The sequence below is a fragment of the Rhineura floridana genome, chromosome 4 (genome assembly GCF_030035675.1).
Source record: "Rhineura floridana isolate rRhiFlo1 chromosome 4, rRhiFlo1.hap2, whole genome shotgun sequence".
Classification (NCBI taxonomy): domain Eukaryota; kingdom Metazoa; phylum Chordata; class Lepidosauria; order Squamata; family Rhineuridae; genus Rhineura; species Rhineura floridana.
The window spans coordinates 5,836,268-5,851,400 of record NC_084483.1 but is presented as its reverse complement, the minus strand read 5'-3'; the positions used below and the strand labels follow the sequence as shown (position 1 = coordinate 5,851,400).

The 15,133-nt window shown below is 41.2% G+C and overlaps 1 protein-coding gene across 8 annotated transcripts in view; it reads right to left on the bottom strand.

Moving 5' to 3' along the window:
• TFAP2B (transcription factor AP-2 beta) overlaps positions 1-15,133 on the bottom strand; it is a 74,006-nt gene that overhangs the window by 14,796 nt on the left and 44,077 nt on the right. For all 8 annotated transcript variants that reach the window (XR_009762094.1, XM_061622301.1, XM_061622302.1 and 5 more), the window contains 2 exons: positions 10,417-10,535; positions 5,064-5,205 (listed from right to left, as the gene is read on the bottom strand). Coding sequence is in view for 7 of the 8 variants with exons in the window: in XM_061622301.1 (XP_061478285.1) it covers positions 5,064-5,205; positions 10,417-10,535 (261 nt within the window). In the remaining variant the exon portion in view is untranslated. The remainder of the gene's footprint in view (positions 1-5,063; positions 5,206-10,416; positions 10,536-15,133) is intronic.

Here is a 15,133-nt window from a genome sequence, read left to right as displayed (position 1 = left end):
TTTTGCAAAGCTAACAACACAAAAGAACATCCAAGCAAAGAGATTATCTACAATGCTAAGTTTCCACATACCTTTGTATATGGGTAGATTTCATGTATTCCCTTATTTGTCTTATAGGAGGGCATATCCTGACCTCTGCAGAAACTAAAGTACTAGTCAACATCCTTATTTATTAAGGCTCCAATGACAAATATCATCATATCATTATCAATTACCCACCCTTCACCCAAAGGTCCCAGGGAGGATGACAACAATGACATTAAAACAATTTAAAAACAACCTAAAATCCCAAAATAGGGTGGGTCCTAAAAATACATGTCTCAGGTGTCCAAGGCTAGGATAAAGAGGTGCATCTTCAGCATTCACCTGAAACAGTACACCAAAGTTGCACCTTGATGGGGAGGGATTTCCCAACTTAGGGGCCACCACAGAGAATGCCCTTTCCCAGGCCACCACCATCTGAGCTTATTAAGGTTGCATAACTACCAAAAGTGTCCCCTCTGCTGGTCTCAACACCCAAGAGGGTCTGTAGGAAAGGAGGCAGTATTTCAGATATTTGGGATCCAAGTCGCTTTAAACACTAGCATGAGTACCTTAAATTAGACCCAGAAATGAATTGGCAACTAATGCAGCTGTTTTAAAACAGGGGTTATATGAGATCTAAAGGGAATCCCAGCCTGTAATCTGGCTGCATTTTGAACCAGTTGAAATAGGCACACAGATATTTGCAACCACTATTTTATTTGGGGAATCAAAACTCAGTGCTAGCTCTTTTTGCTAACTAACCTTCCACTGACAAAGCTCCACTTTAGGTACAGTGGCAAAGTAAGGTAAATTAAACACATTTTCTAAATGCAATACAGTTCACCAATATATGCTCACTACAGACAATTGATTAAAGCAGATAAACGGATGCAGTCCACAGTCTGGAGGGGAAGACGATTGAATTGCCTTCATGCGGTATGGTACCACGATCGTCTAAAGTCCATGGATTCCAACCAAACCTATTTATCATATGAATGCTTAAAGATATGGTACAAGACTGTTGATTACCAATTCCACCTCTGCACAAGAAAAAATGAACAAAAGAGTCTCATGGCACCTTAAAGACTAATAACGTTATAGTGATATAATATTTTGTAGACAACAATCCACTTCATCAGATACATGAAGGATTGCTCTGAATTACAGATGTGTGGGGATAGGATGGAATTGTAAACAATGGCATTGAAAGGAAATAAGATGCAGAAAGTACAGTCTATGATAATTAACAGTGGCCATTCACAAAAATCAGTTATTGATAGCACAGCCTTCCTGCCATTGATAAGCCAATAAAAACATGTAGTGTGATTTAAAGAAAAAACTTTGCCCTCATTAATGACAAAGATGATAAGATGAACTCACACGGAGGCATAAATAGTGTGAACTAGTTAGGAAATTATGTCAGGTACAAAGCCATGCCCTGAAAATGAAAGCAGATCAAATGTTTCAGACAATGGAGAAAGTTCTTGTCCGTGTATCTTATCCATTAGAAAACACAAAAAAGAAAAAAGGGGAAACATCAAATTTGCAGGTCAAATGATAACAAGTCAAACAGTTTCCCATTTTCAAAGAGCAAAGGTGGGGTCTGTGAGCAATTAGAGTTCTGGGATATTAATATCTTTTGACCCTGCGGAAAAGGGCAATCAAATTCCAATCACGTCTAAAAAACATCTGGACAGATTTCAGCAAATGATTCTTCAGCCATCCATATATTTCTTTAAATTACGCTGTCAACGAAGCAAGCCACATCCTAGGGCACAAAATAAATGAGATCTGTTTGGGGCTTGCCTGCAAGAAAAAACGTATGGGAAAACAGGCAGTCCTACACTACCAAAGGCCTAAGCCTGCCATAAAGCACCAAACAATATGGCACAGGAGCCAAAGGGAGGCATAAATCAAACAAAGAGAAAAGCTATTGTAAAAGTTTCAATGAGCTAGAGAGACACATCTAAATATAGTAGCAGATTTAATATTCCCCCCTGCTGCCCCCCAGCTGCTGCTGTAAAAGCGTCAGATCTATGGATGATTAACAATAAACATGGAGAGGCATGGGATGAAATTTATTTTTTGTCATCTTGGATGGATAGCCAAGAATCCTACTGAAATCAACTCAGACTTTTCTGCTGACAGGGAGTTAGGCCCAAGGACACCCTTCATAAGGAAAGATGGACTGAGAGTGGAGGGAGTCAAGTTACACCAATTCTCACATCCAATTTGGCATTAAGTTAATGCAGCTCAGTGCATCTCAACTGTTGTGTGTGAGAATGGTAATACAGTGTTATGAATTAATTTATCACAACACACAACTTGCATTTTACCTCCACACTGTTAAAACACATTGTACTGGGTTTTCTAGAGCAGTTGCTCTGGACATATCATAGAGTCTAAGGCAAGGCTGGGGAACTTGTGACCCTCCAGATATTGCTGGACTATCACGAACATTATCCCTGATCACTGGCCATGCTGGCTGGGGCTAACGGGATCTCAAATCCAACAATATCTGAAGGGCCACAGGTTCCACACCCTTTGGTCTATAGAGTAATCATTGTAGGAAGCTGATATACAAAACACATGTCTGGCACCATCTTCAACATTCATCACGAGTCCATATAGATCTGGTAATGTTTGGATGCAGAAACTGTGCATTGGCCAGTTATGTATGTCTTTTCAACCCAAATATCAGTCAGATCATAAAACAATATTTTGGTATCATTGACCTTGCCCACACACATTTCTAGAACAGCAAATGAAGAAGCCACTGGGAAAGTACTAACTAGTGCATTGATGTAGAAATATTAGTCAGTCCTTAGCAATTTTGCTATAGGCGGTGAAAAAACTCATGCCAGTCCTGACGTAATCACTTTTACCATAGCTTCACAACCAGGTCTATCCAATTAATGGTTTCACAATTCCAGTGTGGTTGCGTTAATTGTACAGTACAAGATGCAAGTGACTCACAACTCAGATTGGAAATATCTGCCCAGGCACATAGTAAAGGACAAAACAGGAAGGATGTGAAACAGCAGAATGAATTAACTAAATCTGAACACAGATGCAATGCAAAACTGTACACACAGAGACATTTTTTCATTAGATAAGATCAGAGTCACATGGAAGAAATTTGGAAGCACTGGAATCACATTCATTGAAATTATCAAAACATTAATTCATTTCAATAATTCTGGACCGCATCAGGAGGAAACATAAAAGAAAACAAATAGGCACCCAACCAGTGTATGGATACATCCACTCACAGAAATGTAGATTCAAATTATTAGAGGCTAGGGAAGAAAGTAATACAGAAATACATGTAGATTGTTAAAGAAATCACAAATTAGCAGAGTACTGTATTTAACACTCATGGAGGATTTTGGAGAATGCCATTTTAAAGCAAATAGTATGACTTTTGGAAGTGATCCAAAAATATGTTTGGGAAAGGCCTTTGGAATTGGTTTTCCATGTAATTCTGGGGGTGGGAAGTCACCGGGGCTTGCTTCTAAATAAATGTGACAAAGATCAGAATGCAAAAAAAGTATGAAAAAGTGTCCTGGCTTTAATGCCAATTCTAACAGCACTGGACAACAGTTGCTAAAAAACTAAGGGTAAAGACACACTTACTGTTCTGCCAGTTCCCGTGCACCTTCACCTCTCTTTTCTGAAAATGGGGGCACACAATACTAGTCAAACCCCACCACTTTTAACTGTAAAACCTGGTCAGATCAGCTCCAATGTGGTGGTGTTGTTTTTTTAAAAAAGTCAGCTTCAAACAGATTTTGCAATGATTGGCAGATCAACCCTTGCCCCTCCAGGTGTGGCCAATGGAAATGTTTTGTTGTAGGTTACTAGTGTGCTCAGTGCCCAAATTATTGCTGCCACATAGAGGCCTCTTTTCAAATCACAGAAGCTGCCTTCATAACAGACTCATTTACATGCAATGATTCACTACATGTAGTTTCCTCCATGCTACCTCAAACAATCCACACAATCCCCTTTAAAAAAAAGATTCCACAGAGAAAGTTGTCTGATGCACTTGCAATGAGCCTGTGGTCAACTGTTGTGAATGTAGCTAGCATCCATATTGCAAATACACTATATACCTGAAGCCACAGATGTTGGTTATTTCACATTAACATGGGATTCCTGGTCACATGAAACTCTCCCCTCCAGTCTATTGCTTTCCCAGTTTCTCTTTCAGGCACCTCCCCCCGCCCCTTTGATTTTTGCCAACCCTGCCCCTATCTAGAATCCGAGCAATTCAGCCAATGGCTCCTAGAGACTCTTCTGTCTGGTTCTCTCCCTTTCTTCCACCCCTGCCAACATTAGGACACCTCAGGCAACCACACTATGACAGAAAAGAATGTCTAAGCAATTAAAAAAAAACTACAATACATTTGGATTGTTAAGAAAACCTTGATGAGTCCACATAGTCCTGTACTGAAAACACATGCTCAGTTTTAGGCCTACCACTGTCATAATTCAGGCCTTCAACCCCCCCCGCCACCGCCGCCGCCCCCAGATTCCAATAATGCAAGGGAGACTGGGTTCCCAATGGCCTGGCATCACCAACTTCCATGCTTTGGAGGGGCCCTTCCAAGTGCCTTCATGCTGAAATTTTGCTACTAGTTTGCTGTGACATAAGAAGTTATTCTGCTTTGGGTGTTTCCTGAATGAGAAACCTCCTGGAGACCATATCTAAGCCACTTGAGCCTCTTTGGAGGGAAAGCCTGTATAAAATTATATAATAAATAATCCAGCAGTAGTCAAATCTTAACTGAACCTGTTATGTGAATACTATAAAAATGTATCTGTTGATATGAAAATTACACCAAGGGGATGAATGCACAGGGAGGAAAAGTTACGGTAATCTGGTCTGGTTTTGAATTTAAACTCTTCTGCTCCCACAAAAAAGAACCTAATAATCTTTCAGCATAAAACAATACCAAGTTTTAGGGCCAGGATGTTGAAAGTAAAGCATATTATAGGATGAAAGCAAAGCATGTTATAGGATTATCACTACTCACTTTGTGGCAAGCAGCATATTCTTCCTAGAATGGAGATCAGTAGGGTCTGTGTGCTGTCTGTTCAGGTACTCAGAAACAGCTTTGGCTGGGAACTCAGTTTCACATATGTATCCAAAATCCCGAGCTAAATGTACAGCTTCTCCTGGCGAAAGACAAACAGCTTTGATCATCATAGGCCAACTCGGTTAACACAACACACTATTTATTTATTTATTAAATTTATTAGTCGCCCATCTGGCTGGCTGCCCAGCCACTCTGGGCGACGTACAAAATAAATACATACAAATACATTAAAACATTAAAAATCTCAACAATAATAATAAAACCTAGCCCACCCCAAAAGCCTGCCTGAAGAGCCAGGTCTTCAAGGCCCAATTGAGATAGATGTACAGTCTCCTTAGATTTGTTAGGGCAACAACTAACTTCTCAGGATGCAAGCTAGAAAACAACTCATTGACCATGATCATCTTCAGTCATTTGCGCATACCCTGAAGCTTCATCCTAAGCGTTGTATTGAGCTGTTGGTCATACGGAAGTTCTAAAGCATTACATTCCTGATGACCTGGGCAAAAGGGCAACTACATCAGCTCAAATAGAAAGTGGTTGAAACTGTTAGCAAGTAGGATAAACCAAAAAAAAGAAGAAGCAAAGGTGCACTATGTATGTCCACATTTCAGACTTTAATTATTTTAACAGGTATTCCATCCCACAAGGGAGTTCTATGATGGGGGCCTAAAGATTCTTAATAAATCTACAATTCCCCGAATTCTGTGAGGGAAGCCATGACAGTAAGGTGGCATAATAGTATGGATATATGTTTGTGTTGTGGTTGGGCTTACACTGAGAACGAGATGAGAAGTAGTTTTACTCGTCATGCTTATACTGTCAATACCACAAAAAGAGTTGTTCACCTAAGCACTTTGAAGCCCCATTTATTTCAATAGGAAAAATGTACATACACACGTAATTCTTCTATTGAATTCTGTGAGGTTTTCCAGCGCTTACCTTTTCTGGATTGCACCGTTAGAGTGCAATGCTGAAAAAAACATAGTTGGACTTTATTACCCTCTTTCTCTAGAGTTATTTTTGAATTGTTCATGCAGATATTCCTCGGACTGCTCTGCCTACCTTCATTACCCCCCTCCCCATGAAATTAATTGGCAAACCATTCAAATCAAACAGAATTGCCCACATGTTGCAACATCTTCTTTCAACAAGCCAGCAACCCTGATTTTGAGACTATGAAGTGTTCTAAACTCTTTTAGCATTGCAAGTTCTCTAAGAGTAGAAGTGGAAGAGAAATTCAACCAAGGAAAGGAATTTGTTCTGTGGTAGAAGGCCTGGATACACAATAACCTCACTTATATGTGCATAGCTTGAAGGATATTCAAGGCATCCAGCTTGTCGGAAATACAAAGCAATGTAAGTGCTATTATATGAAGTTACACACTGACTTGCAGTTATGGAGAGAAGCTTCAGATCATTCAATTTTAGTAGTATATTAGGCTCCAGTATGAGATATGCCTTGCCCAGCCTCCAGACATAAAGGCTCTGTCCTGAATTGCATGAAAAGTGAGCAAAAGTGTGCCTCTGAGCATGTGCAGTATGTATTTTTCCTCCCTCACTGCAAGTGGATTTGGACATTCTGTTGCTATGCAGGAATGGAAAGTGCAAAGTTCTCCAAACTTCCTGTTCCTCAGCAGTGTTATTTTGGAAACAGACCCTGCACAACTCCCTTGCTCAGCAGATGCCTGAACTGTCTGTCCATCAAAAGTCTGTGCATCTCCTAGATGAGAGAGATGTCAAGGGAAGCTGTATTTCCATTCCAGTGTTGCTGTGGAGGAACATGAATTTTTCATTCTGCACAACAGAAATCCAAGGCACCCTGAGTTAATGTGGACCAGCTCCATACATAAGAAACTAGAGGCCACAGGTTGGGCTTCCTAAGCAGAATTTCCTGCAGCTCAGCCATCTGAAACAGGTGACTATAAAATACAACAGCAGTACACCACATATGCATACATTGTAACATAATGGAAATCTATTGATTGATTGAGAACCGTTGTTGTGAAGAACCACAAATCCCATGTTTCTGAATTTTAGAGGAAGTAGTTTTCAGCCCAGATGCAGTGCTAACTTAGACTGGGACTGCACACAGTTAAGCTACATAAATGAAAATAATGCCTATGTATAGCGGCACGTGTTTACATTTGCCTCTCATTACCCCTGCCGCTTCTGTTCCTCTTCTCTCTGTATTGCCTTTTACCCGTGCATCTTTCTTCTTTCCTGTAGTTATCTCCCTATATCAGGGATGGGAAACCTCAAGCCTGTGGGGCTAATCTAGTCTGCCAGGCCTCCCCATTTGGCCACCGCAAGCAAGCCATGCCAACCTGCCCTACACCCAAGAGGTGAAGTGGGGCTTGGCCGAAGGGTGCTTTGCACTTCTCAAACACTTATCAAGAAGCTGGTTGTCAGGCACTTGGGAACTGCTGTGAATTGCGCTTTGTTAGTGCCATGCTCTGTGCTTGAGAGGGCCAATACAATCAAAACCTATCTTTTTTCCCCTTTGACTATGTTACAGTGTAAAACACTATGCGTTTTTATTAAACGGTACTTGTATCCCACAGAAGCTAGTTCCATTTGGTACCCTTGTCGTTGAAAAACAAAAATAGATACCCTAACCCTGTACATCTCCCTCAGAAAATAACATGAAGGCCACAGTCCTATGCGCTTGTACTCATAAACAGGAAGGGCTTGTCCACCCAGACATTTATGGTGGATTCGCTGCTCCTTATGGATGCAAGTTTTTCACAAGGTCCACACAATGTCGCCCTCTTCAAAATTCCAACTTTACCCTCATTTAATCTGAAATTTTCTGTTCCACAGATAATCCTTAAATCCAGCCATAGTTTGTATTATAGCTATGGGACTGAGGGGAGTTAATATAAAAGATGTTATTGTTAATTTTAAATACGTTCCTCTTTTCAGAGTTCTTTCCTCTACTGTCAAGCTACGGATACCACACTGTAGTTTAAACCCAATGGAGGAGGAGAATAAAAGGCAACCCCAGAGACTCTTACCTATAAAAACAAATATGTCTAACAATCCTAATGACTCATTATTTTGAAAAGTAAGGGAAGTGGGAGAGAAAGATTACTTTCATCAAACAGTCATTCACCGTGGATGTTTGATTCTCTTTACGAAACTTACAAGGGAAAGAGCAGACTCCCTACCCTTTGTGAATTCTGGGCAGTAATGAATGAAACATTTTTGCCACAGGCAATAAAACAGAAGAGAGGTGGAAGAGACTGGCTACTGTAAGAGAGTGAGACAGAGCTGAAGCAGGTGCAAATTCTATAGGATGTGGGTTTGCACAGATAAGACATTAACATATATTACAAAATATATGTTAGCACTCAACTGTAATGTTCACGAACACAATTCTATTTCTATGTTAACTTTGAAGGTCCCTAGAGAGATTACAGTCCACACTTGAAATTCTTCACTTGATCTGAATGATTTGGGGTTACACTTTTACATCTCAATCTACACACACTGCTGGAAATAAACCCCTTTGATTTCAATGGACATGATATCTGAGTAATGCATTTAGGACTGTGCCATACAGTATCAACAACTTGTGCACAATTGCTGTCCATCACATTCAAAAAGGATTTCTGGGCTGCCTTCCTCAGCCAGCAGCTCACCTACTTTGAACCTCCTATTCTTAACAGTTAATTTTCAATGACCATTTCCCTTTTCTTTTACATGCCTCAGAATATTGTCACATTTCATTAATGTCTCTCCTAAAACAGACTTTCATAGTTATTTTTTTTAAAAAAACTTAGGAACCAGGAAATCGATTGATTCTCCAAGCAGATTTATAAATCCAGCCATACTTTGGATTATAGCTATGGGACTGGGTGCAAGCAGACATATAAAACAAGAGTTTTGTCAAGTCACTAGCAAAGGGATCTGGTGCCAATATTTATCACTGGAATAGCTATGGTGACTTTTTCTCATCAGGGCTTGGAGCTTTGCTGCTTTCAAATAACTAAGTTTTGGACAACTGCAACCTGTGTGTTTCTGTAGCCAATAATTAACTGTAGTTAGTTTAGCTTCTATTGAACCCATATACATTGCTCAAATATATGTATGTAACACAATGATCCCCACATTTTTTCTTTAGTTTTCTGCCTTTAAAAGAATACTGCAAATCCACATTAGTGTCAGATACAGATTTAAGGATGTGCTGGTTTGTATAATTGTAAAGGGAAAGCCTTCAACTTTTTCTGACCCAGTATGTCTCTGTAAAGGTAAAGATGTCCCCGCACTTATAGTGCGAGTCGTTTCCGACTCTTAGGGTGACATCTTGCGACGTTTACTAGGCAGACCGTATATATGGGGTGGGATTGCCAGTTCCTTCCCAGGCCTTTCTTTACCCCCCAGCGTATGCCAGGTCATTTTACCGACCACGGATGGATGGAAGGCTGAGTGGACCTCAACCCCTTTTACCGGAGATTCGACTTCCTCCTTCCGTCGGAATCGAACTCCGGCCGTGAGCAGAGACGCCGCTTACCACTCTGCGCCATGGAGGATCCTAATATGCCTCTGTATAACCCAGAAATAAAACTTCTAGAAGGCACAGTTCTATCCACATTTACTTCAGAGTAAATCCCACCACTGAACACTGCAAGGCTTACTTCAAAGTAAATATGCATAAGATCAGGAATGTGGTCTGCATTGCCACCACAAGGCTGAAGCAAGCAGCAGACAGGAGTAACACCATTCCCAAAAACATATTTCCCCCAATGTTTAAAATTTCTTTTTTAATATATTTTCCTCCATGAGGAAAAGTTCTGTTTCGCTCCAAAGCTCATATCGCACATCATGGTAGCTCTTAATAAAGATATTGCTTGACTGTTCTTCTTGGGATTCTGCAATTACTTTCAGAAGTGTTCCCATTACAGTTCCAAAACATCATTTAGAATGAATGAAATAGACCCAGTGACTTCACTGTGACCAGTGCTGATCAGTTAAAAGACTTTCACTCAAAAGCAAATTCCATGTGCATTAGTGATTCAGAAGCAAACGTGGAAGTCTGTGTGTGCAGGAGCACAGCCTTAACAAACTGTTTGAGATATGGATCAGGCATGATGGTTAAGATCTTTATTTATTTTTTTCCCTCCCTCCCACTACTCCACCTGTTTTCTGCATGACAGATCTTCAATGCCTCCACGGCAACGATTTCCACTCAATCCATGAAACTTGTGTGAAATGTCAAAACTCTTCTCACCCTTAAGAGCAGCCAGGGGATGGGGAAGAAATTGACATGGGCAGAGATTCTGCTTACCTTCCACCAGAGAGGTGAGTAATGTGACATTTGCTGCTTTGCGCCTGCCGGCTGGTAAATTCAAACCAATTTTTTCTAGCCTCTCTCGCAACGATCTGCCCCCATTTTTCGATTTGGCTCTGCAATGGCAAAGAAAAGAATGTGCTGATTCAAAGTTTAAGGTATGTCCCCAGGAAAAAGAAATCGGAGGGGTAGTTGAGAGTAACTTTTAGGCAGACTCAAGAGCACTGGACCTTGAAGGGGCTTTAGCACGTGTGATTGTGTCTAAATTACCACTGACTAAAGAAGTTCTACCAGACAAAGATGGGAAAAAAATATTTAATGATTCCCGATGAAAAGAGTTATGTTGAGTATGTATCAGCCCAATCCAAAGCATGGTTATTTGAGTATAACACCCACTGATTTCATTGGACCTTGCTCCTGGTAAATGTGTAAAATGTTAAGAGAAAAAAGAAATTGTTTAGCTGGAGAAACGCAATCACCTCCAGGGTTGTATAAGTGGGCTAGCAGATGGAGAGGTTGGAGGAAGGGGTCAAGACTTCATCTATAAAGGTGGGTGTGGAAACCAGGGGGAAAACTGGGTAGATATCGCAATTGTCCCCCACAACATGAAGAGTTTAGTACTGACTCTAAGCATGTGTGACTTTTAATTAGGACTGTCAGCCAATTAAAGAATTAGTAATAAAATTAATAAAAATAAATAATATCATTTGCCTTTGAACCAATTTAAATATATTTGCATATTATCAAAAGCTCAGTATCACAGGCTTTATGAGACATATTTTAACAAAAGGTATCATTCCCTTTAGAAAAAGCAACCTCTTTTTCAAACATATATCCAAGTTCAGTTCACCCATCATAAATCAAAATAGCCTCAGCAACTGGCAGCCCTGCTTTTTAAAAAGTATCCTCTTCAATTAAAATTGCCCCCCACTGACTAATGAATGAAAGCTTTAGCTAGCTGATCTAAGACTGCAGCCATCATTCCACAATGATAACAGTGGCTTTGCAGTAACAAAAGAAAATCCCTCATCTACCTTTTATTTCCTTTCTTCATCAAGCAGATACTAACCATTGACCAGAATGCATACAAACATGGGTTGATGCATACCGAAGACCATAGGTCTAACCTTCACATAGACTGAGTAGACCTCAGCTTACCTTGTAAATCCATGGCAATTAACCTACCTAGAAATGGCACATTGTCTCAACTATAGGAAGAAAAAGAAAAAGGGAGAAAAGTAAGGGGGAAAGGGCCAACTCTACATCTCTGAAGACATTGAATTAAGGATTTAATTTCTGCACTACTTTCCATCCTCTCCTCAGATTGACTCACCAGCCACTCTATTGACCAGAGCCTTACACCTTTGCTAAAAGCAGTGGCTTAACATGTACGATCAGAGATGCTACGTCTTCTCAAGCCTGCCTAGAAACCTAACAGAGAGGCATGAAGGCTCTCTGCATACTGAGTTCAAGGATACTTACTATTTTATCTCAAGTCAAATTAGGAGCTAATACAGCCAATGTGTCAATGTGGTGTCCTCCAGATATTGCTGGACTAGTCATAGTCAATTTATTTACATCCTGCATTTTCCATAAATACATCCGTTCTCATAGGGATTCACATAAAACAGTCTAAATACAGTAATACAATAATGATTAATAACAAAAAGTATATCACTACAATGTAACACGTTAAAAATACCCCAACATTGGACAGTTAATTTAACACAACTCCCATTAAGGCCAATAGTCAGGGATGATGGAAGTTGTAGTTCAGCTAGATGGGCTCTTGCTGGGAGGAAGGGTGGGATATAAATCAAATAATCAATCAATCAATCAATCAAATCTGGAGGGTGTCACATTGGCCCTGCTCCAATAACTAAAATTAGGCTTCAGATATAAAAACAGCACTGCGTGATCATGCCGGAGGTGTGGCAAGAGCAACTCCTATTTGGATCTCTTTGCACACCTCAGGGGAAGTAGAGAGAGGGTCCTCTGTGGTTGGCTAGGCTGCTTATCCCTACCTGTGTTCCTCTACCTGTCTTCCTTCCATTGAAAACTGATACTCTCAGGGAGCTGACCTCAATTCCCAACTCTCCCTCCTCCTTTTCTCGGAGCAGCCCAGGGACAGCAGACATGTTTGTTCCTCGCCCCTGAAGCATGTAGGCAATGACCAAGCTTGACCATTGCACCTCCAACTCAGGGCACAATCCAACTTGATTTTGCACCAGGCTGGAGAGAGTTGGATGAAGCACACCCCCAGCTGAGTTGGCAGGCTCCCGGTGTCGCTGCGCTCCGCCAGCAGAAGCCCCCCCCCATCCCGGCTGAGCTGCAGCACCGCTAGGACCCTGCTAAAGCTGGCAGAGGTCCGGTCGGGGATGGTCAGCCTGGCAGAAGCCGGCGGTAGCCCCCAAAATGGGGTGTTCTGAGGGCAGGGCAGGGGAGGAGCTACTTACCTAAGCAGCAGGCTTTTACCCTGCATTGAGATCACTGAGACTTAAGACTTCGTAAAATTAGAAAAGCTACTTTATAGAAATACATAGTGTATAGGAAAGGCATACCTAGTTCGAACTAACTAAGTTGGAGGCGCAACGCCCAGATTTGGGAGTTGCCCTCATGGCTAGGAGAGAGAGAGCAGAGACAAAAGTATCTCCTCTATCTTGGACAGTAGGAGAAGAGAGGAAGGGAAGGGCGGAAGGAGGAGGGGCAGATAAGCTTCCCTAAGACATATCAGTCTAACAACGGAAGGAAGTCAGTCAGAGCATCACAGGTAAAGGTGAACAAGCCTATCCATCTGGAGGACCCTCTCCCCCTCCCTTCTGGAACATAAGCAAAAGAACAAAACAGGAGTTGCTCTTGCCCCACTTCCAACAACTGTGATCTAAGTGGAGCGCTTGCTCCCCGGTAGACCTATTCATGGGAGCCGGCTCTTCCCATCTGGCTTCTGCACGCGGCTCCCGATGAAGCCTCTGTTCAGCTGGGTGGGTGGCTCCTCAGCAGCAAGTGGATGCTGCGGAGCATCCCTCCAGCTCCTCCTCCTGCCAGTTAGTTAGCTAGGACTAGAGCCTTTCCAATCAAGTATGCATTTCTTTTAATAAAGTAGTCTTTCCTTATTTTAACCCAAGTCTAAAGTCTCAGTGGTTCAAAGCAAAGTAAAAGCTTGCTTTCTCTCAGAGACGCTAAGCAAGCTGCAATGACTCTAGCAGGTCATGGGCACCAGAAGCTAATCTGTGCTGCTCGAGCTGAATAGGAGAAACGCTTAAGATAGGAAAGGTATAAAAATGGCTGAGGAATCAACATCCTTCCAAACTGCCCTTGGAAAGCTGGATACAGCCAACTCTCCCTTTGGAGTGTTGGAGTTAAAATGTACCTGGAAGGGGAAACCTGTAGCTGAAAATGAAGAAGCCATAGCTCTCTGGGCACGTGTGGATTCTAAGGTTAAAAAACGTGATTATGACTTGTATAAATGATAAGGATCTGAATGCATGTCTAGGATATGCATGTCTAGGCTAAACAGATGTGGAGAAAGCTTGAACAGACATCAGAGGTTTTTAAAAATGCAAGTTATCTTCTTGTTTAAGATGCTGTTTACAATGACAAAAATTTCCTCTCAAAGTCTTGTACAGCACTAAGACAAATTTGCCAGCTTAATCAGGGATCTTGAGAGATGTGGGCAAGTTATAAGTGACCCACAGAAACTGGCTGCATTGTACACAAGCTTAGAAAGTGATAAAAACTAACAATGATAAAATGCCTTTTAGAACTGTCTGACAAATCCTTGCAAGAAGTGATAGAGGCCCTGAAGGAATTTGACTACAAGCAAAACCAGGAAGAGAGTCTCTGTGAAAATTCTAATGAGATCTCTCAGAGAGCCCAGAAAAGTAATTTGCATGCCCCAAGACAACAGCAGGCAAACAAAAGAGACAGTTTTTTCCCTGTGGAGAAATCACCTACAGAGAAACTGCCCCAGAATGCCCAGAAGAGAAAGAGCTGAATTTAAAGGCCATTTAAAACCTAAGGAGTCTGACCAAGGCAGAAAAGGGAAACATTCTAGTTTTAATGTTTCTGATGGAAAGGAAATTAAAATAACTGGCAGAATTCTAGTTGAGTCAGTCGCAGCCTGTCATATCATAAATGATGGGAAATTATTTAAAAGTCTGAGACATTGTTCAAGAAATGTCTATATGCCAGAAGGAAGATGTTTCCAAGCCCAGGCAGAAGATGGTGTTCTGCTGCAATGCAAAATGCCAGGTGGTGCCAGAGAGCTTGAACTGAAATGCTGTATTTTCACAGGTTCCACAGGTTCTAATTAGTGCTACCACAATGATGAAATTGAGGGCTCTATTTATTTATTTATTTATTTACATCCCACCTTTCCTCCCAGCAGGAGCCCAGGGCAGCTAACAAATTTTATTTGTCTGCTCATAGCTGTAATGTTTGTGATCAAGAAGAAATATGTTGTACTTCTGAACTCAGGTACAGAGTTTTGGAGCCTGACCATTACCCACCTGTGCATACTAGCAGTGTCAAAGATGTCTATAATTCACAATGTGCACATTTATGGCGTTGTAGAATGGCACGTCAGTTTCTTTCTAGAATTAATGCCCTAGGGAAGAACAATTTGGCTAGAGGCATAAAAATTGGAAAGTGCAAGTCTATGGGACCTTGTGAATGCTGTGTGAAAGCTGAGTATTAACCTAAGCTTCCCAAAGAA